At 40.2% G+C, this 20,934-nt stretch overlaps 1 protein-coding gene and 1 pseudogene across 1 annotated transcript; both read right to left on the reverse strand.

Annotated features, from left to right (window-relative positions):
* Positions 1–336: 336 nt before the first annotated feature.
* LOC103966807 lies at positions 337–14,123 on the reverse strand. The gene is given in 18 exon segments (XM_009380027.3): positions 337–3,568; positions 4,273–5,046; positions 5,654–5,773; positions 6,116–6,338; positions 6,458–6,654; positions 6,784–7,412; positions 7,894–8,007; positions 8,089–8,308; positions 8,310–8,447; positions 8,628–8,729; positions 9,392–9,658; positions 9,729–9,846; positions 10,270–10,365; positions 12,542–12,599; positions 12,690–12,762; positions 12,905–12,950; positions 13,146–13,264; positions 13,837–14,123. Coding segments are annotated over 18 exon segments (6,453 nt in total). The 5' UTR covers positions 13,933–14,123; the 3' UTR covers positions 337–505.
* Positions 14,124–14,299: 176 nt separating this feature from the next.
* On the reverse strand, positions 14,300–19,121 carry LOC103966806 (annotated as a pseudogene).
* Positions 19,122–20,934: the final 1,813 nt, after the last annotated feature.

Raw genomic sequence — 20,934 nt, forward strand, 5'->3', positions numbered from 1 at the left:
TTTAGGTCAACGGAGACTGAGCTCGACGTCATGGTCATGGCAGCAGCCACGAACCTCAGGGTAGTAAAGTGAGAATTACCTTATTTTTAGATATAAATTCAGAAATGGAACAACACTTGGTTAGACCACACGGATTGCACTGAAGAACGATATATAGGTAGCCAAGATTAAATTCCAGTCCTCTAAAGGCGTCAAACTGTACAAAGTATTACACCATTAGCTTCACAAACTACTACCCTATTTACAAAATTCCCATGCCCCGCGCAACATCATCATCATCATCATCATCATCATCATCATTATCATCATACACTAATATGCATCAAATATATAACCGACCACTCTTAGCGCGGTAACATCTCTCCACATAGTCTTGGTGCGACTCCTAAGGGAATCGGATGGATAGTTGAACCTCTACAATGCGGGAAGGGACTACCCCCTCTACTGTGTAACGAAGTCGTTGAAAAAACAGAGAGAGAACATACAGGTTATATGGAAGTTAGGGTTACCCAATGCTGGTCACAAAAGGTACCAGCCTTTTGTAATCTCTTCTCTTCCCCAGCGCATAGCAGTCAAGAACCCGCCCGAGGATGAGCCTTGTGTTTTGCAAAGCCACTTCTCTAGGTGAGACTCCAGATTCTGTTGCGCTCCCGTGCGCTGGTGTTGAACCTGTTGCAAATGGAGATGTCATACCATACTGTAGTGGCCCACTGCGAGCCTTAAATGAGGTCTGAGGAGCTAGCATTTTGTCATCACCACTGCCAATCCCGTTTTCAAACGACCCAGGTTCGTGAGGATGAGAACCTGGCACTGAGCTACAGCTTTGCAGAAGAGCTTCTAAGACGCTCAATGCTTCCCAGCAGAGTGTGCTCTCTACCAACTGGGACACAATCGCATACATATGTGGACTTTGGGCAGCATCCATGGGAGTGTGCTGGAGCAATGCCTTAAGCATGAGCAGTATCACACGCTGATACTCAACCGGCCCTTTCTCCAGTAGTCGTAGTAAGTGCCCAAAAGCCAAAGCTGAGTGCTTTGGGAACCACTCATTGCATAAGAGTGGCGAGACACAAGCAAGGAGATTGTTGATGCTTTTGATCTCACCACGTGAGTAAACCATAAATACAGTAGCCAACTCATCTAATGATTTTGCTCTACACCAAATAGAGATGTTGGCCGCAACAGAGCAAGCTTTCTGGAACTGCTGTTGTAGTGGCGAAGCAGGCCCCAACACCGGATCCTTGCTAAGCTGCAGGCAGAGCCAGGGAAGTAAGCCTGTGATGTGCATCAAGAGTCTTGTCTCAGCATCTCCAAATATAGAGTCACATGAGTGAACTGTGATCCGTGAGAGAACTTCAATAGAAACGCCGTGACTAACAGTTGACATGAGTCCTTTAAGAACAAGAGGCTGCACACCTTCAAATGTTGGCAGATTTCCACCAGAAGGAGGCTGCTCATAGCCACTCCTGGTTTCCATTCGCTGGAAGTCCCCAAGTTCATTATTGGTATCCAACTCATCCCGAGGCATGCTCGAACGAAGAACATTTTCTGTTGTTCTGTCTCGGAATGATAAACGGTCAATCACACGTGAGAAGAGTTCAAGCACTTGACAGTAGACGTGAACAAAATCTGTGTGCATCATAGCTACACACCCCCAAAAGAGTTGGGGGTATAGTATCACCTTCTCTGGTTCCATGTTCTCCACCATCACTTGCAATGTCAACAGGATTTCCATAATGAATCCCAAAACTGGAGGTACTGGATTTCCTAGGCACCTATGAAGGCACCGGAGGAGCAACACACATGTATCGCTTGTTACACTAGGCCGCAATGCACGGTAAATCTGATGTGACCGGCAGGCTAGGTGTCTCGATGTGCACTCCATGGCCCATTTCAGTGCCTCAGCTCCCCAGGTCTCACGAAGATCTCCTTGGAAGAAGATAGCATCCACCATGCTCTGAACTAGTGCAGACAACAATGCTGCACTTGGAAGCTCAGATCTCACGACTGTGGGGTCCTCATTTTCCCACATCATGCTTCCTCGTTTTGATTGAACATACTTGATCAGGCTCACAACCTGCTGCTTGTTCTCTCCATCACTATTTTCAACCTCATACAGTTCCAAGTGTCGTCCTGCAAGAGAATATAGTAGATTAACGAGCAGATGTTGGCAGTGTTCCAGCACAATGTCTTCCGAACTATCCATCGAAACAAATGTAACATGAAAGAGAAGAGGCAAGTGCTCGCGAAAATCTTCATCATTTTCATATGCAATTTCTGCGAGTAGGATCAGTGCTATATCTGCATGCGTCAGTGAATGCTGCTGATGGCCCTGCAAGGCCGACTGAAGTTCTTTAGCACTAATCCCATGCATGGAAACCCCAGAGTGCAACCCGTCTTCACCCGAGTTTGGAGTATCAATATGATAGTCCCCACTGTCCCGAGAAACATGGCGACTCCGCAAGCTTCCTGTTGAACTTCTGACCCCCATTAAAGGCCCCGACATATTAACCAGTGCTGGAAGGAGCTGACCTGATCGGCCTGCATTTGCAGGAACAATGTTCAACTCGGGAGGCATTGGCCCTATCGGGCCAGAGACACTTCGGCCTGTCACACCTGCTGTTCGCCAGCTCAGGCTCCCACTTGCATTCCTTAATGGACCATCAAAGGAACCCCGGACAAGTAACGGTGACATGTGTGGCTGGACGTCCACAAGTGATGCAATTTGGGGAACTGCAGGCCCTTGAGAGAATTCTAGCACAAAATTTCCATTAGCATCAACCTTATTTGCAATCGGCCCAATTGGATCTATGCTATCCTCCAGCATGCGCTGAGCTAACTGGTAAACCAGGTGGTCAATTGTACGCTGAGGACATACCCGTGCTAAGTATAAACTTACTCGCTTTGCAACAGAGAAATATGTAGCAAAAGCACCACTTATTTCTGCAGATGCATTTGAATCACAGTCCTCTATCCCTTTCGTGATCAAGAAATCTAAAACAGGACTAATGTTCCTGGGTTTGCTAGCAATTGTACTCCAAAGTTTCTCAATTTCATCAGGAAAGTGGTCGCCATGCCGCCATGTCACGTAGTAAAGACTTTTTAGTAGTCTTTCACTCCAACCCGAGTCCTTAAGTTTCCAGAAATTTAAATTCTCAATCCAAGGAGCCATGCATGTTAAGACCTGATGCTGTGCAATTATATCAACAGCATCAAGTTGCCTCTGCATAATCTCCTCGCATAGAAGCTGACTCAACTCAGGATGATCTTTGGCAAGTTTACACGAGAGCTTGTATTGAAACTGTTGGTAGGAATCAGGAAGGTTACCCACAACAGCAGCCCGATAATTCCCTGAGCTCTCAATGCCATCCTCGGCCCACTCACGAAGAGAAAGTGTCTCAAGCATCTGAAGGGCATCATCCCGGATTTGTCTTGATGGATCTACAACCTTATAGAGAATTAGACTCAGAAGTCTCTGGATTTCACATTTTGGTATCTCTTGGCGCATGTAGACCTCAGCCAGCACACTGAAGTAACCATCAGCTATAGCAGCATCGGAGTAATAGCACTGCAACGAAGTATAAAATTTGTTCTTAGTTTTTTAATAAAAATGAAATCCTTAATTTTGAGGTGTTAACTTAAGTTCACAATAAAACAGAGACAATACAGCATACCAACCTAGAAATCTAGTAAATTATGCAATGCAACTGAAGACCAGTGAGGAGGGCGAAGATTCTCATAGAAGGAGCTATAACCCAACAGACTCAATCTAGCATAGGTTAATCAGCCTTCAGGGGTGCAGTAAATTCTACATATCATATAGTAGGGGCACTGTCCCTCTGGCTCTTTTTATTTGAATAAAATATAATGATATCAGTGTTCTAAAAAGCCCCGCCTAGGGCCTTTTTAGGCAGTTGTCCACTGCCACGATTAAATCCCAAGGCGTTTGAAAAATTAAGAAAGGGTGCCTAGATCTGCCTAGGTGCCCGTCTAGTCCGCCTAGACCTGCCTAAATTGCCTAGGTCGCGACTCTCCCATAGACAGAAAATAAATAACTTCCAATTTGCATATTATTTTTTCAATAAATTGTAAGAGACCTGTTGCATAATTGGATACACTCTCAGTATAAACTTAATTAAAATAAAATAAAATAAAAAACAACCTATGCCCTGCCTAGATGCTTAGGTGCTAGGCCCCGGCCTGCCAACGGACTAGCGGCTTTTAGAACCTTGAATGATATAGGAACAGAATAAGCAAAGGAGACTTGAGTACCTGATCAATACAAGCAGGAAACAGGTCCAAATTTGTTTGTAATAAATTCTTCAAAGCCAGTTTTGCTAAAGAAACACGATGATGACCACCCCTATGCCTATCACGACCACCAGTCCCACGACCTCCTTCTCCTGTGTACTTCGAGTATGATGGAGTTCTTGGGTCAGCTGGTGAGTACCCAAATGGAGCCCTAGGTGCTGGCTCAACGAACAAACTGTTTATCCAAGATATAACCCTGCCACTCATCTTCCTTGCATTATCATCAAAGCAAGGCCCGTATAAGAGTGAAGCCATAGCATTCATGGAGGCCCACTGGATGGCCTCAATCTGTTCACTAAGTTCTTTATCAAATGATATTTTGTCCACAGAATCTTTTGACCGGGCATTCTGAGAAGATTTATAACGTTCCACCTCACGTCGATAATCACTAACACCTTCTTGGCCCCATGAACTGCCCGTGTCGTCACACCAGGAGAGAAGAAGATCAAACAGTCGCTTTCTAGTTCTGACATCAAATTTCTCTGATTTTGACTCAACAAATTCAGGGGCTAGTGACCTTAGAACTGATGCAAGTGCAAAGCGGAGAGGCTGCATATCTTGGAAGTTTTCAGCAGGTGCTGTCAAGATCTGTTTGGTTGTTTCATCAATGAACTTCAGATAGTGCAGACGGAAAACCGGTTTACGGGTCAGCATGCCAGGCCAAACATTCTCAGCAACAGTACGAAATATATTTGCAATATGGATACGCAGCTCCTCCCGGCGAGCTTTTTGAGTCTGTAGATTATGTTTAGTCAGATACACTGATAATCAATATCAAACTAATGAAGAACTTAACTAACTGTTGAAGCAAAAAAAAAAAAAAAGGATATTAGTTTTTAGCTTTTTCATATAATCAGTTTGACGAAACATTTTGCTAATATGAAACAACTCAAAGCTGAAAGCTATACAGACAAGAAATCAATTGGAAAATGGATAAAATGATCTACTCTGAGTTGTCATTAAGTACTGCACAAAATTATAATATTTCCAATTTGTACACAGAGCATGAGATAGTAAATATTTTCATTTTGATGAAATAAAGGGAATTATATTGATTTTTATAAAAAGGATATAATCATATGTTCCAAAAACACCAGAGTAATATAACCAAAACAGGTATAGACCACACAAATGATTGGCATGCTAGATCAATACCAAGTAACAAAATAATAAGTTTTGGTTACCACTTTTGAAGTTGGCAACATGAATTTTCCCCTTATGTTAAAGTACAGCAAATCGATACTCTTGAGTACCAAACAATACAGTACATTGGAAATGTCAAAATGCTCAGTCTTCAAATTTTAGCCTTGATTAAAAGAAATTTGAGGAGTTTATACAGCACCTTCCACTTTGGTTTTGTCTCCGTCTCTGACGAAACCTCATCAATGAAAGATGCAAGTTCAGTAAACATGATTTCACATGCTTCCAGATGTGAGCGGCCAAGAGTCATTGTTGCTGCATGCTAAATTTAGAAAGGACCAATTTAGTCTACCCAGTTGAAGAGAATCAACAAGCATGGAATAACTAATCAAAGAAAAGAAATATGCTTTCTAGTTAAAGCAAACCCTTACAGAGGCAAAAGACCTCAAACTAGTAGCAACAAAACAATAGGATCCAATTGTACGGGCATTAGAACTGACCCCCCACCACAAATTTGTTGTAATGACAAGAAAACAAGAAAAAGAAAACAAGGACAAGGTACACTAGACATGATTTGTAACCATGAAAAAATCTTCTTATATCCATATATCAATTTACACAAAACAAAATACTGAAATTAAACAATCATATAGCAAGTACTTACTATATGTGTCTCAGATCCCGATTTAAGAGACGGAAAAATTAGATGGTAAAGATCTTTGGTTGCAACTATACTACCAGCTTCTCTATTATTTGGTGGGCATGAACATACAAACATAGCATACATGACCCACTGATCCAGTTTGCTGTCTGCGTCTTGTGACTGATGAGCCTTCCCACCCAACTCAACAGGTGTGATATGAGCCAGACGTTGCACAACCTCTGCCCTGCAAATTAAGAATGTGTTATGACAATCGTGAAATTCGGGTTGACCAGGAAATCCTGATAATTATAAAGTGTTTCAAAGACGTATTAAATAACTAAACATAAACAGGAATATACTTACTTTGCTTCATGGACAGATCTTGGGCAAAGTTCAGCAGCGTATTTGACAAGCTCACTAAGACAACGAGCCCACCTGTTCTTATCAGGGCTCTCAAATATTATAGACTGAAGTGTCACGTCAGGCGGGATAGCATCAGATTCTCGTCTCAAATCAAATGGACGCCCAGAATCCCAATAGCAGCTCTGGACGATGTCATCCTGAAACATTAGAAAAAAGATTCATGAATGAAACTCAATAAGATGCACATTTGCAACATTGCTACTCAAATGGAAAACGGGACAGGGAGAACAAATGAAGATACGGTTAAAGATAGGAAGATAACTCACCCCATGCTCTTCCAACACATCAATAATAAATATTGGTTCAGGTTCATATTTCAAACTATGATCAGGCTGCGCACATATTGTAAGGTACCGTATATCATTCCTTAAAGCACGTACACACCGCAATAACTCCAGTGCAGTGTGTCTAATCTGGCTGTCAACAGAACTAAGGAAGATAAGACCGACTGCATCTATCTCTGATGCACGAAACTCAATCAATTCTCCTGCTATATGGAAAGAAGGTTTCTTAAATCCGTCATTTCGCCCTACGCGTTTTGCATCTTGAGAATCACATTCCAGTCTATCATCAATTAAACATGCTCTCCAAAAACGCATGAGTTCCAACAAACGGCCTAACGACGTTTGAATGAGAAGTGGGAATTCATCAGGAAGTCGTAGGATGAAGTTGGCCATCCCTCTCATCACTGCAAAGCGACGATGGGGAAGGTATCTGACGATCCGGTTCAGTACCTGCACTGCTTCCTCGCGAACACCAGGATCAATGCTTATCCCATGTTGAGGTATTATTTCAGTGATTTTATCACTTCGTCCCACCTCTTCTATTAGATACGGTATGCATTTCAGCACAGAACGGAATAGATATCCTTGAGACTTTTCCTTGGTTACAGAATCTGGAAAGCATAAAATTTATTTAGTGTTGTCATTGCAGCAACATAAGCACAAAGTTCAGCAGTGTGCGCAGATAATGATTACATTATACTTTAGCTAATATTCCATAACTGCAATAAAAACATTTAGTATCTTAGCAAAATGAGAATGGCAGGCTGGAATGTTGATAAAAAGCCCGCACAACAGTAAAACTACTGGTTGGCCTAGTAAGGTAGAGAAAACTTCAATGGTTTGCTGTGTGCAGTGACATGTAGAGAGAGAGAGAGAGAGAGAGAGAGAGAGAGAATCAATTGTGTATTTGACAAGCTCACTAAGACAGTGAGCCCAACACAACACGGATTATAAACAACATATAAAACTGACAACATTGAAATTTAATTAGCATATCAATGCAAAAATGAAAAGAGAAACCTACTATATTATATGTAAATAAAATTTGATTCCTTCACTATTGTCAGTGCTTAGTATTAGTAAAGAAAATACCTATGGTGGTCTTTGAAGACGTCAAAAGAGCCTGACTATAGGTTCTATGGCAAGACCTCAAAATTGACTCGATTGCAGCCTTCACTTTTGGAATATAATGGCCAATATCATGACCTGTTGTATGTAAGAAAACTTAAATGAGGATCAGTTGAAAACTTCAGCTACTAGAATATGATTACAAGCATATGACTGAACCTTTGAATATGTCCAAGCCGACATGCGGACTTGAAGGTGACATTACAATGGCGAGCAAAGCACGGAGACCAATAACCTTTCCTTCACTAGGACTATCTTGTTTCAGTAGTTCCAGTATCATATGGTTCATGGCAAAATCAAGGTTGTGTTCTGCTATAGTCACACAGAACTCCACAAGTTTATCATGTTGGACATCCTGAGTAAGCATTCCTTTCTTCAGAAACCGTTAAGAGTTGTGAGGTTACACTGTCTAAGTAATCCCATGTACGATTATGTGACTGGCCTGATGCGTGGACGCTCAAGTAAAACCTCAAAACTCGATGAAGACAGTCCAAAGCCATGAATCGATGGGTCTTGTCCTGAATGAATAAAGTACATAATGTCATACAACTTACACATGAAATGGAAAGCTATAAGGATATGGTCCCCACCCCTCAAAAATGAACATGATAAGAAAACATGATTGGATCTGGAAAATACAACCAATTAACCAAATACACGCTTTAATGTCCCCTACACCATTTGTTTCTTGAACTTACTCTGAGAAGCTTGTAGAGTTGATCCATGTGAGGGCTTAAGTTGTGGATGAAAAATGTATCATCGCCAAGACAAAGAAGAAGAGTTACCAAAGGGTAACCAACCTGACAAAAGTTGTTTACATAAGATTAAAATGAAAACCACAAACATGCAAGGGGGGGATGTAATAGACAGCACTAGCTTTACAAAACATGCATATTTAACAATAATGACAAAGGGGGAAAAGAGTAACGGTTGATCTGACCCCATAACTGGAAATAAAAACATCAAACATCAAACACCAACTACACCATCTAAAAGCAATCATTTAAGCCAAACTTCATCAGAAAAACTGCAGCTACAAAAAATAATGGAGGACCCCTTTAGAGGAGTACTTGTAATTCTAGAATACAATCAAGTGAAACTCCAAATACCAAATGATGCCTCTGTAAAAGTGGCACGTGAACTTATCATGAACAAACTGCCCCACTAGCGCCGACAAGTAATTCAGCTTCAAGATGAGATATTCATAATACAATTCCAGGACTACCATGATAATCTGTATAGCCATATAAACTATTAATCGCTGTATATGGTATCAAATTCTTTTTCTGTTTCTTTTTTGAATTCTATACCAAAATCAAATGGAGGCTACAGTAAAGTGCAAAGGGGTAGCTTTCTCCATGAAAAGTGAAAGCACTATGAATGTTATTTTGTACATTTTAGATATTGGAAAACTGAAATCAGAAACAGATAAAAAAGAGGTAAAAGAGCAAGGTCAACTTACAGCAATATGCTTGCTCTGTTTTTCCATCCAATGCATGAGCTGTCCTCTTATCCGCCCAACAGCTTCATGCCAGAGTGTGAGTGCAGGATCTACACCTAAAGGTGGCCACTGGCTTTTTCCACCATCTGCCAAAGGTGCTAGGATATTTGAAAGCATATTGCATAGAGCATGATGGAGCTCACTTTTGCGTTTATGTGGTGTACGATTGAGAGGGTTTGCTTTTGCCACAAAGGAAGCAGATGCATTCAGTCCACCCTCAGTTTTTACCTGACAATTACTTTAGTTATAGAGTAGTCCAAATATCATTTTTCCTATATGAATGCTACTATCCACATACCCCAAGTTTCAAGTAGCGCATTCCATTAATGATACTGAGCGTTTCACTTCGCGCAACACTAGTGTCAACTCGACGAATACTGAGTTCCATGAAAAAGCGCTCAGTGACCGAGCTAAACCTGAACACCATAATCAGTATATAACATTAAGTAAACTTGTAGTTAATCACATTGGATAGGTAAATGTAAATAAGATGCCAGATTGCCTAAAATTGGTCAGAACGTAGATTATCAAATAATACTGAATGAGTTAATATACACCCAACCTCACACATGACAGATGATAAAATTAAAGAGAACTATATTAAATTTGATAGAAAATGCTAGTGCATTACCTATCTACTACCTATGCAGCCTAAATCAAATATACCACAAAACAAGAGTATTAAAAGATACAAAATCATCAAAATAACAGATTTCAAATCCAATTTAATAATGAAGAACATTTTAAAATCATTTTACAATTCTCTTCTTTGTCTTCTTTCTTTTCCTTTACGAGTGAGAGGGGGAAGGGGGTGAGGGAGTTTGTTGATATTCAGTCACCTGATGCGAGACAAGGCACCCAAGAGCTGAGCAACTAAGTCCAGAAGAAGTCCTCGCAGATCAACCAATGAAGGATATTCAACCTGACTAACAACCCTGCAATAACAATATAGTGAATTGCAACCCAAAAAATAAAGCTTCTAATGTGGTTTACTTGTATAAACTTTTCAGATATGTGTTTACGTCTCTTTGTCTCTGGCTTTCTGCACTACGTAGACAGCAGGGAATACTGTTAGGTTTTTCCAGCCCATAATAAGTTGTCCTAAGTCTATAAGGAATTACAGTCTTAGAGGATTAAATTGTTTTCCCAATTGGAGTTGTTTACCGAATTGGAGTTAGTTTCTCAATTGGAGTAGGATTTATACCTAGATTCCAATTAGGATTAATAATCCTTATTGAAGAAGACCTTTATTATGTCTATATAAAGGGGCTATTGTACTAGTTTTGATTTGGAGGGAGCAAAACAATAAATTGTATACCACTCAAGGGATTAGAGTGAGAGAATATTGTAAAGTGTGTGCGAGAGAAAAGGAAAGAGATAGTGTATTTCTTGTTCTTGCTCTTTCAGGTTTTTCGTCAAGTCCTAGTTCTAGAGATTTTGCAAGATTATTGGTTGTACTCATTATTGCCGAACCACGTAAATTCTTGGTGTTATTTATCTTGGTTATTTGTTTTCGATTTCCGGAGTTTGTTCTATTTTTCCCATTCTTAAACGCGATATTCTCAACAAGTGGTATCCGAGCCAGGTTTGGCTGATATCTGGTTAGAATGGAGGGTGCAACCCGCTTTAATTGGGTACGTGGAAATCAAGAGGAGGACATGCTTTACTAAAGGTGTTAAGAGCAAGCTAGCAAGTATGTCTAATGCTGATTGGACCAAGATGAAGATAAACGTTGTTTTCTGGCAAAGAAGTCTATAATTGCCTTTGCCAATGACGATGGTAGTTCTAATCAGGGGGAGCCTGGTCAAGAGAAGTTTGGTCAAGTGAATTTTGGTCAAAAGATGTTCGATCACATGGAGTCTGGTCATGGGTATTGCAATCAAAGGGAGCCTGGTCAAGAGAAGTTTAATCAAGAGGGTCTTGGTTAATGAGTAGTTCAATCAGGGGGAGCTTGGTTATGGGTAATTCGATCAGGGGGAGTCTGGTCATGAAAAGTTTGATCAATGGGAGTTTGGTCAAGAGGAGCAATCCTATTTTTTGGTATACCTTCTTCATGGTCTGGAGGGGGAGATTGTTAGGTTTTTCCAGCCCATAATAAGTTGTCCTAAGTCTATAAGGAATTATAGTCTTAGAGGATTAAATTGTTTTCCCAATTGGAGTTGTTTACCCAATTGGAGTTAGTTTCTCAATTGGAATAGGATTTATACCTAGATTCCAATTAGGATTAATAATCCTTATTGAAGAAGACCTTTATTATGTCTATATAAAGGGGCTATTATACTAGTTTTCAATTGGAGGGAGCAAAACAATAAATTGTATACCACTCAAGGGATTAGAGTGAGAGAATATTGTAAAGTGTGTGCGAGAGAAAAGAAAAGAGATAGTGTATTTCTTGTTCTTGTTCTTTCAGGGTTTTTGTCAAGTCCTAGTTCTAGAGATTTGGCAAAGATTGTTGGTTGTACTCATTATTGATACCGTGGACGTAGGCACATATTGCCGAACCACGTACATTCTTGGTGTTATTTATCTTGGTTATTTGTTTTCAATTTCCGTAGTTTGTTCTATTTTTCCCATTCTTAAACGCAACATTCTCAACAAATACGGCTGTAGGGAATTTCAGCTCTCTGACTAAGATCACTAGTAAATAGCTATAGCAGTGTCCTGTCCTAAAATCGTATCATCCCAAAGGCATCATTCTTGATAAAATTCTATGCTAAAACTCCCTCAACTAAAATAAAGAACAACCAGTATTATCCAGTTAATCAGTCACCTTTCATTTTCATAGCCAGGGTATAAGGTTAAATGCTTAGATCCAAACAACATCCTGGTACTCAAATTTTATTATAACTTTTGTATCATAAGTCAGAACCAACAAAGAACTGAATACCAAGAACTGAGGCAAACTTCAAAAAGATCTGCATCCTTTTCTCTTTCCTGATTAGAAGAAAAAAAATCCAGAACAAATACTCCATGCATATAGCAATTTATGGTAAAGGTATGACAAATACAAGAGAAATGGGAAAAGCATCCGCACGATGAAGCATATAACAGACACAAAAATTAAGCCACGACATATATCCAAGAAGTTCCAACAACCACCTATAGCTTTACCTGTCAGCATTGATCAGCCAGTCAAACACAAAATTTTCAAGCCCAGACCAAAGATTTTCTGCATAAAAAACAAAGCTTGTGTTATTTCACCGAATAATACAACTTCACAAGCCTCAAGGTAAAATAAAATACCAATGAAATGAACTACCTGTAAGTCCCTCTTGTGGACAACACTCAACAAAGCGAATACATGCTGAGCAAAAAATGCACTCCACCGCAAGCTGAGCTTCGGTAAACATAGCATGAAAGTTATAACTAATGAAGCAGACTCTCCAATCATAAATACATGACGAAAATAATGGAAAAGGTCATAAACTTTGATATTGTAGTTTCTATACTATGTAAACTGATCTCCATACAAACCTTTCTTTGGAATGTAGATGCATCATTTGCACCTTTTGGTGATTCACTGAAACAGAAGATTTCCATGTTAAAAGAAATGGCTAGGCCAAAAACAATGAATAACTCGGATCAACAAAAATGCTTTGACATATTGTAGCTGTACCCATGCCATTATAAACAAGAGGTTAGGATAAAGGCATCAAATCTAGAACAACTGAGGAGAACAAAGAATAACACATCTGCGGAAAAGGAAGAAACCCACCCTTCTCTCCATTTTAGAAGAGCTTCTAAAAGAGGTATTGGCGTATGCCGCGCTACCATAGCTAATGAATCCAGCACTTGCTCATAAGCAGGGTCAGATGGTCGGAGATATTGCCCATCCTGTAAGTTCCTCACATAACAAAAAGAGAAGAAAAAAAAAATTCAATCGTAAGATGAATGCCAACCCATCATAGCAATACAAACATTCACTAAACTACAAAGGCATTAACTCATCGGGTGAAAGACATCGACAATGTCCAGCAACAAATGGCAATGTCTGTACCAATTCTACATAAATAGAGGACCTTGGAAGGCATTAGGAGCCTAAGACGAAACCTTGCAACTACTTTTAACTTCTTCATCATGGTTAAGTGCTCTTTCCTCAACTAACGTTTGGAAATCATGTTTAGGAAGATTACAAAGCAACAAATGACCGCCCTAAGTAACTCTACCAAGTTCCTCGAGCCGAATACAAAATTACACTAAAGCTAAAGCATGCTAGAAACAATGGAATCAAATATGAAGTGAAAGTATAAAATCAAGTAGACCAAATATCTTTATCGATGACGAAAGATTGCTAATTTCACACACAGAGCCACATAGATACGCATACTGAGAGCTCAAAAACCTAAATTCAATCAAACATGTGAAAATTTGCAGAATTTCAACTGGATTCAAATCAGAAAACGGACCTGAGCTTGGGCAGTCTCAATACGACGCCGTGCGAGAGGAAGAAACCGCTGGAGCAAGGCGTCGACGATAAGCTTCGCGGCGCTTCCCGCCTTCATTTTTCACTCAACGACTCCTTTGTCTCCGCTGCCAACTCAGCTCTGACCCCACTCCGCCGGCATTCGCTCCCCCGCCCAATTCGAACCCTAAAAGCGGCAGAAGTTGGGAAATTGGGAGCGGAATTTGGGGATTTTGGTAGCGTGATTTTGGAGCGAAGGAAAACGAGATCGTTTGATCGGAAAAACTGTACGGACAAGAACAAGAGCAAAAGAAATAAACTTTACCAAATAACACTCTTTTTTCTTGTTTTCCCAATAGTAATTTCTCCATCTTCTGAGGGGTGTTTTTGTAATTATGTACTCCTTTTTGGTTTATGGGCTAATAGTTGGGCCTAATGCTAGTTTGGTAAACTTAAAAGAGATTTTAAAACCAACAATTTTCCCACTTCTCAAATGGAGGTGGTTTGAATTAAACATACATCTTACATGCTAATTTTGAGCTCATCTTCAAGAAACTCCTGCTCTCCCATCTCCTCATCAAGCACAAAATCGATTTCTGGCCTATACCCAACTCTCGTCATCTCGGCGACAAGCAAATCGAGCTTCTCATACACCTCGTTACATCTCGGATGAGCCTTGTCCCCGACCAAAAACGCATCTACCTCGTCTTTCACCTCACATTCCAGCTTCCGCGTATATATTTGATAGCAGAACATAGGTGGACGAATCTTGAGCATCCAGTTGCAGAATAGTGCTAGCTGCTTTTTCAGCCACTTCTACATTCCCATGGAGCTTGCAAATACTAAGCAGAGTTCTTGATATAACATCATTGGCTTCGAAAGGCATGTCTTCAATAAGCCTCAAGGCCTCATGAACTTGGCCTGACCTCCCTATAATATCCAACATACATGAGTAATGCTCCCACTGAGGATGTAAACCATAGGTGCTAAGCATTGCGCGGAAGTAGTGTAAACCTTTTTCAGCGTGCCCAATATGTCCACAAGCTCGGAGGACTGAAACAAAAGTTGCATGGTTTGGCTCCACGTTCTCAAGCTGCATGTACTCAAAAATACTAAGAGCGTCTTCTCCAAGGCCAAAGTTTGCATAGCCACATATCATGGCGCTCCATGTGACAGCATCCCGCTTAGGTGCTTTCTTGAACATTAAATGAGAATCTTGCATGTTACCACACTTTGAGTACATATTGACAAGAGTGCTACATCTGACTGCAATTCATGCTTGATAATCTGAGCATGGATCTGCCTCCCAAGTTCAACAGTAGCCAAATTAGCACAGGTATCAAGAACATTGTGTATGTGAAGTTATCAGGTTCTGCACCCATTTCCAACATCAGAGAGAAAAATCTCTGTGCAGCGAGAAGCCAGATATGATTGCATTCCAAGAAACCATGGATTGTTCTTCTGTTCTGTCATGTATCTTTTCTGCCTCTTCCATCATTCCACACTTGCAATACATATCAACAAGGGCACCTCCAACAAATAAGTTCATCCCTGTTCCAGATTTAATAATTCTGCTAATGGATTTCCATCCCATAGTTTGAAGAGAGCTGACCTGCACAAGCTTTTAAAACACTACCAAAAGTGAATTCATCTGGTTCCATCCGTGAGCGGAGCATGGACAAAAAGAATGAAAGTGTCTCCTTTTCATTTTCATTCTGTCCATAAGCTGCAATAATCACATTCCAGGACACAGCATCTCTAACTACCATCTCATCAAACAAGCGAGATGCTCCAAACAGATCTCCACATTTACCGTACATGTCCAGCATGGCATTTGCTACACATATATTTGATCTCAAACTACACTTAACCACTAATACTTGTAGTTGAAGCCCCTCAAAGTGCCCCTTGATCCCAGCACAAGTGCTAAGTGCACTGGATAACGTTATCTCATCAAAACCAAGACCAGACTTCCGCAAAAGTTGAAATAGCTGCAGAGCTTCAAAACCTTGCTTGTTTTGAGCATAGCCGACAATAATTGCATTATATGACTGCAAACTCCTGTTTGACATCAAGTCGAATATCTTTCTAGCATCAGACATCCTATCACATTTTGCATACATGTCCAACGTGGCAGTTCCAACTATGACATCAAATTGGAAGTCCGTCTTTATAGCATGTCCATGAAACTGAGTGCCTAACCTATATGCCGATAATCCTGCACAGGACCTGAAAACACTAGCATACGTAGATTGGCTCACTCCGACTCCAGCTTTCTGCATCTCATTAAACAGTTCTATACCCTCAACGAACCGATCATTCTAAACAGAACCTGCAATTACCTGTGCTCCAAGAAACCCAATTCTTTTCGGGTAATTCACGGAAGGCTTTGAGTGCACTATCTAATTGCTTACACTTCCCATACATATCTACTAAAGCACTTCCAGTTACCACATCAATGTCAAAACCCATCTTGACCGAGAAACAATGAATTTGAATCCCCAAACCAATCTCTTCATAACAGAACACGCTTTCAGAACAACTGCAGTCGTAGTACAATCAAATTCCACACCCACACTCACCATTTTCACATAAACTTCAACAGACTCCCAATACTCACCATTCTGCAAGTACCCGGAAATCAAAGAATTCCACGAAACCACATCTCTCTCAGGCATAGCATCAAAAAAAGACTGCGCAAACCCCATCTTCCCACTCCCAGCGTACCCAAAAACCATGGTGTTACACGACACCATATCCCTCTGCGGCATTCCATGGAACATCTTACCTGCATACTCCAAAACCCCACATTTCACATACATCAGGATCAAACAATTCGTAACGAACACAGTAGGATTGAATCCAGAAACGATCATCCGAGCGTGGGCCTGTTTTCCCGGATTCAGAGCTCTGCCGTGGGAGCACAGCTGGAAAATGTGGGAGAAAGTTTTGAAATTTTTGACGGGTATTGGTTGGTTGCGACTGTGAGTGAAAGTAGAAAGAGAAAAAAAGGTTCGCGTTTGTGGGTAGAGAGATTTGGGAGAGAAGGAGAAGATTCTGGTAAACCATGTCTGAGAGAGATGGTGGGCAGCTGCAATCCACCGTGCTGTTCATTCTTTGGCGGGTAAATTCATATGCAGTACACTTTTCGTTTACTGTTTCCTTTTCCCCAAGTTTTAAAACGGGCCTTTCTTCTCATATTTTCTTATTTCTCTTGTTATGAAAAATTAATATAAAATATTAACGTGATTTAAACGTAATCGTTCAATTAGAATGAGAGGTAAGGAGAGGAAAAAAAAGAAGGAGAGAATCTGCTCCTTACAAACGCCAGACACTAGTGGGGCCACGAATTAAGTCCTAATGCTCAAGCAGTTAGATGAAATTTAGATAGATTTAAGTAAGTTATTATATATTGTATAAATGAGTGCATGTTTATGCTTAAAACACACATAATTATATTGAGATGCATAAATTAAAAAATAGACTAACATATAAATAAGACATATTGAATACATGGGAATCATAATATGATAATGATTCATTCAAGTATTCACAAATCTCTTATAATTTATTAAAAAAACAAAATATAAAATATAAATCATCTATTTATTGTTTAAGTAAGAGTTACGACTTAAGTGGATATCTAGACGGGTCAGATAGGCGAATAGATGGGCTAAGCAGGCGACTAGATGGGTTAGGTGGGTGCCTAAATAGGTCTAGACACCCATTCTAAATTTGTCCAACACGTAAAAATTAATCAAGACGATTGCAAGCCACAAAGTGCCTAGGTAGGACCTACCGGCTAGACTGGGATTTTTAGAACAATGTTTTTCACACAACACTACTCAAATATTTACACACAATATCCACACACGGTGCAAAACAGTCAATTAGCTCATGCGTTGATGTTGTTGAGAATATTTACTGAAAAAAGTTGAGGTTCTACCATAAAACCAATTGGCAATATGGGAAGTAGCCTAACTGACACGTCCCAACCCCGATAACCCCAAATATCAAGGTAGGCACGTGTTGGCCGACATCTGAGGGTGACGAAACTATTTTAAACATGCATATAAGTAAAAGATATGCAATTAAAACATAAAATACCACAGCAGGAACGTGTTCAGAGCATACAACTACTAAGAATAATATGGAAAAATTACTAGGAAAATATACGAACAAAGGAATGATACCTATACCGAGAAGCCTAGAGAATAAATATGCAGAAGTGTCCTGACACCGAGATTATGTGCCTCGATTTTAAATCCTGAATGGGACGCAAAACAGAAAGGTGAGTGGACCAAGTTTATAATAATAATACTAATAACAAGAAAACCATTTTCTTTATGAACATACTAACCCCCTGTTTTGAAAACATATATAATACTACATATAGGTTTTATAAAAAAACCCTAGCATGCAAAGCAAAACCTTTGCAAGACATGTATGTGTAAAATCATGCTCAACAATGTTGAAAATGTCGCCTGAAGCCAAATCCATAAATCTCATTAGTGAAGTACTCAACTAGGGGTATCATAGTCGCCCGAAGGTAGTACCTGTCCATCATCCGAAGGTGAAGCTGAATCAAATAGCATAACATCCACACCGACACTAGCCGTGGCTAGTAATGCTGTCCTACACCACTTTCGGCGGTGAAGCTGGGGGTATGTAATATATTATATCTCACTCTTCCATCATCTGTGTCCTATGACCATAGACATAATACCCGTTATGTGTCATATGATAACCCATTAAGTAAGTACTAAAAACGTATCTCAAAACTTGTATTATAAATCATATTCGAAAACCTTAGAATTCATATATGTAAATCCATTAGTTCATAATCATAAAAATGCATAAATGCAAACCTATAATTCATCACCATTAGTGGAAAATAATTTCAATAAATAATAAACATTCATAAATGTAAATTAAATAACTCTTGATTTCTGTTAAATCATAAATATAGAATTCTATAAAGGACATAATATAAATCATATTCAATTCATGAACTATGCCATGCATGCTAGGTAAATACTTATAAAAATATGCAGGTTAAGAAGGATCCACTCACTTGTTTTTCCATTGCCCGAAAGCCTCTCAAACTATTGAGAATGACATCGCTTCCCACTAACGCACCTAAACACAATTAGAGACCTTTTAGTAAAACTATACCTAAAGGATAGAATTTGGGAAACTAGACAGGAGATTTGAATTCGACACGTCAGAAAACCTAAGTACGAACCTCAGGTTTTCCCCCCACGCACCGCTGCATGCGTCGTCACGCATGGCAACCAACCTGCCACGATTGCCGGAAAATTGAACAACTCCAAAAAATTTTAAATTTTACAAGAATGAAGATCTCGATGAGTGGAGTAACTTTCATACCTGTGACTAAAGTCAATTTGGCCGGGAAGACCCCCAAGTTCATTAAAACCCGTCAGAAACCTTAAAAATTGAGTGTTCTTTATTCAACTCCAAACAAGCTCCGACACCCCAACCATTGCTTGGGCTTTCTTCCTGGGGTTGAGGAGAGTCCATTCGTGGTGGTGGTGGTGGTTGACGGAGTTAGCTTCACGATCGTCCGATTTCCGTCATGGCACCCCCGGAACCCACGGGTTCCGTTCTTCAAGAAATCAAGGCTAAATCTAGTGAAATTTGATTGGTATTGGAAGATGGGAGATCATGGAATGTTTTCCAAGTGGTGGACACCATCGATTTAACGGAAAAATTGACGAAAATCACGTTGGAATAGCGCATAACTGGTTGGGTCGACAGGGAGGACCCCGGTCAAGTGTGATTCGGTTCTCCTCCACTATCTCATTTCCCTTCCTTTCCTGCTCTCCCTTGTGGTCACTCTCTCTTCTCTTCTTTTTGATTGGGTGTCCCGCCCCTCCTTTCTCTCCTTTATCTCTTCTCCCAACCGTCTATTTCTTCTTTCATTCAATCTGGGCCACACACGTGGCTTTCCAGATTTTGCTCCAAAAATTTGGAGCATTCTAGAAAATATTTAAATGACTATTTTGTCCCTATTTTTACTCGCCCATAACTTCTTCGTTATAACTCCAAATCATGTTCCGTTTACACCCACGCGTTCGTAGCAATGAGTACTATGAGGATATGCCAAGAAAATGAACCTTACATGACATGACAAGGTGGTCAACATAAGTCAACGTATTTGCCTCGAAGGGCATTTTCGTAAATTCACTTTAAAAAAAATTATAAAAACCATAATTTTTTAGGACAGGTCGTTACACCAACTTACTTATAAGCCTATACAAAGTCCCTCCTCCCATTAATATGGGACTAATTCTCAACACGCCCCCTCACATATGACGAATTTTCAAGCCTAACACGTATCAGAGCAGGTTGTCCCATGTGTGAAGCCAAACGGCCACACATACGCTCTACATCACCCCATTGTATTGTCCACGTGTTAGGCTTGAAATTGAGGTTCCACCATAAAATCAATTGACAATATGGGGAGTAGCCCAAGAACATATAAGTACATAGCAAATATTGTCCATCACCAATGATCCCGCACGTGTGGCCGATTTTCAAGTCTATATGTGGACAATAAGTGGGCGACGCGTGAGCACGTGTGGCCCTTGGGCTTTCACACGACAAGCTGCTCTGATACTATAAAGAAAGTTGAGGTTCCATCATAAAACCAATTGGCAATATGAGGAGTAACTCAACTTTTTATAAGCCCATGCAAAGTCCCTCATCCCATCAATATGAGACTCATTCTCAACACACCCCCTCACGTGTAGCGAATATTCTCAACTTATGTACGCATGAGAGAAGACTAATTCATTTGTTATATAAAACGAATAAACCACTAAACCCACCGCCTCAATTCTCTCCAAACGGTCTAATCGGTGTCCCAGAACCCATGCCACCGTTTTACACCAAGATCGACATCGTTTTCTGCTACAAAGTCTGCCACCAACATGCACTCTTGAGCAAGTCTTCTCCCTGTTAGACCCTCTCTACATCCTATCACTCCCTGTATAACCTTTTGTCAGGTGATTAGGTTCTTATGTTTTGAGTTTGATACAATAGAAACTATAATATCAAGCTTCTATGCAATTTTGCCGCA

Source organism: the organism of the source record quoted next, unplaced genomic scaffold, assembly GCF_019419815.1.
Source record: "Pyrus x bretschneideri cultivar Hongxiangsu unplaced genomic scaffold, Pyrus_bretschneideri_v1 Contig12, whole genome shotgun sequence".
NCBI lineage: Eukaryota > Viridiplantae > Streptophyta > Magnoliopsida > Rosales > Rosaceae > Pyrus > Pyrus x bretschneideri.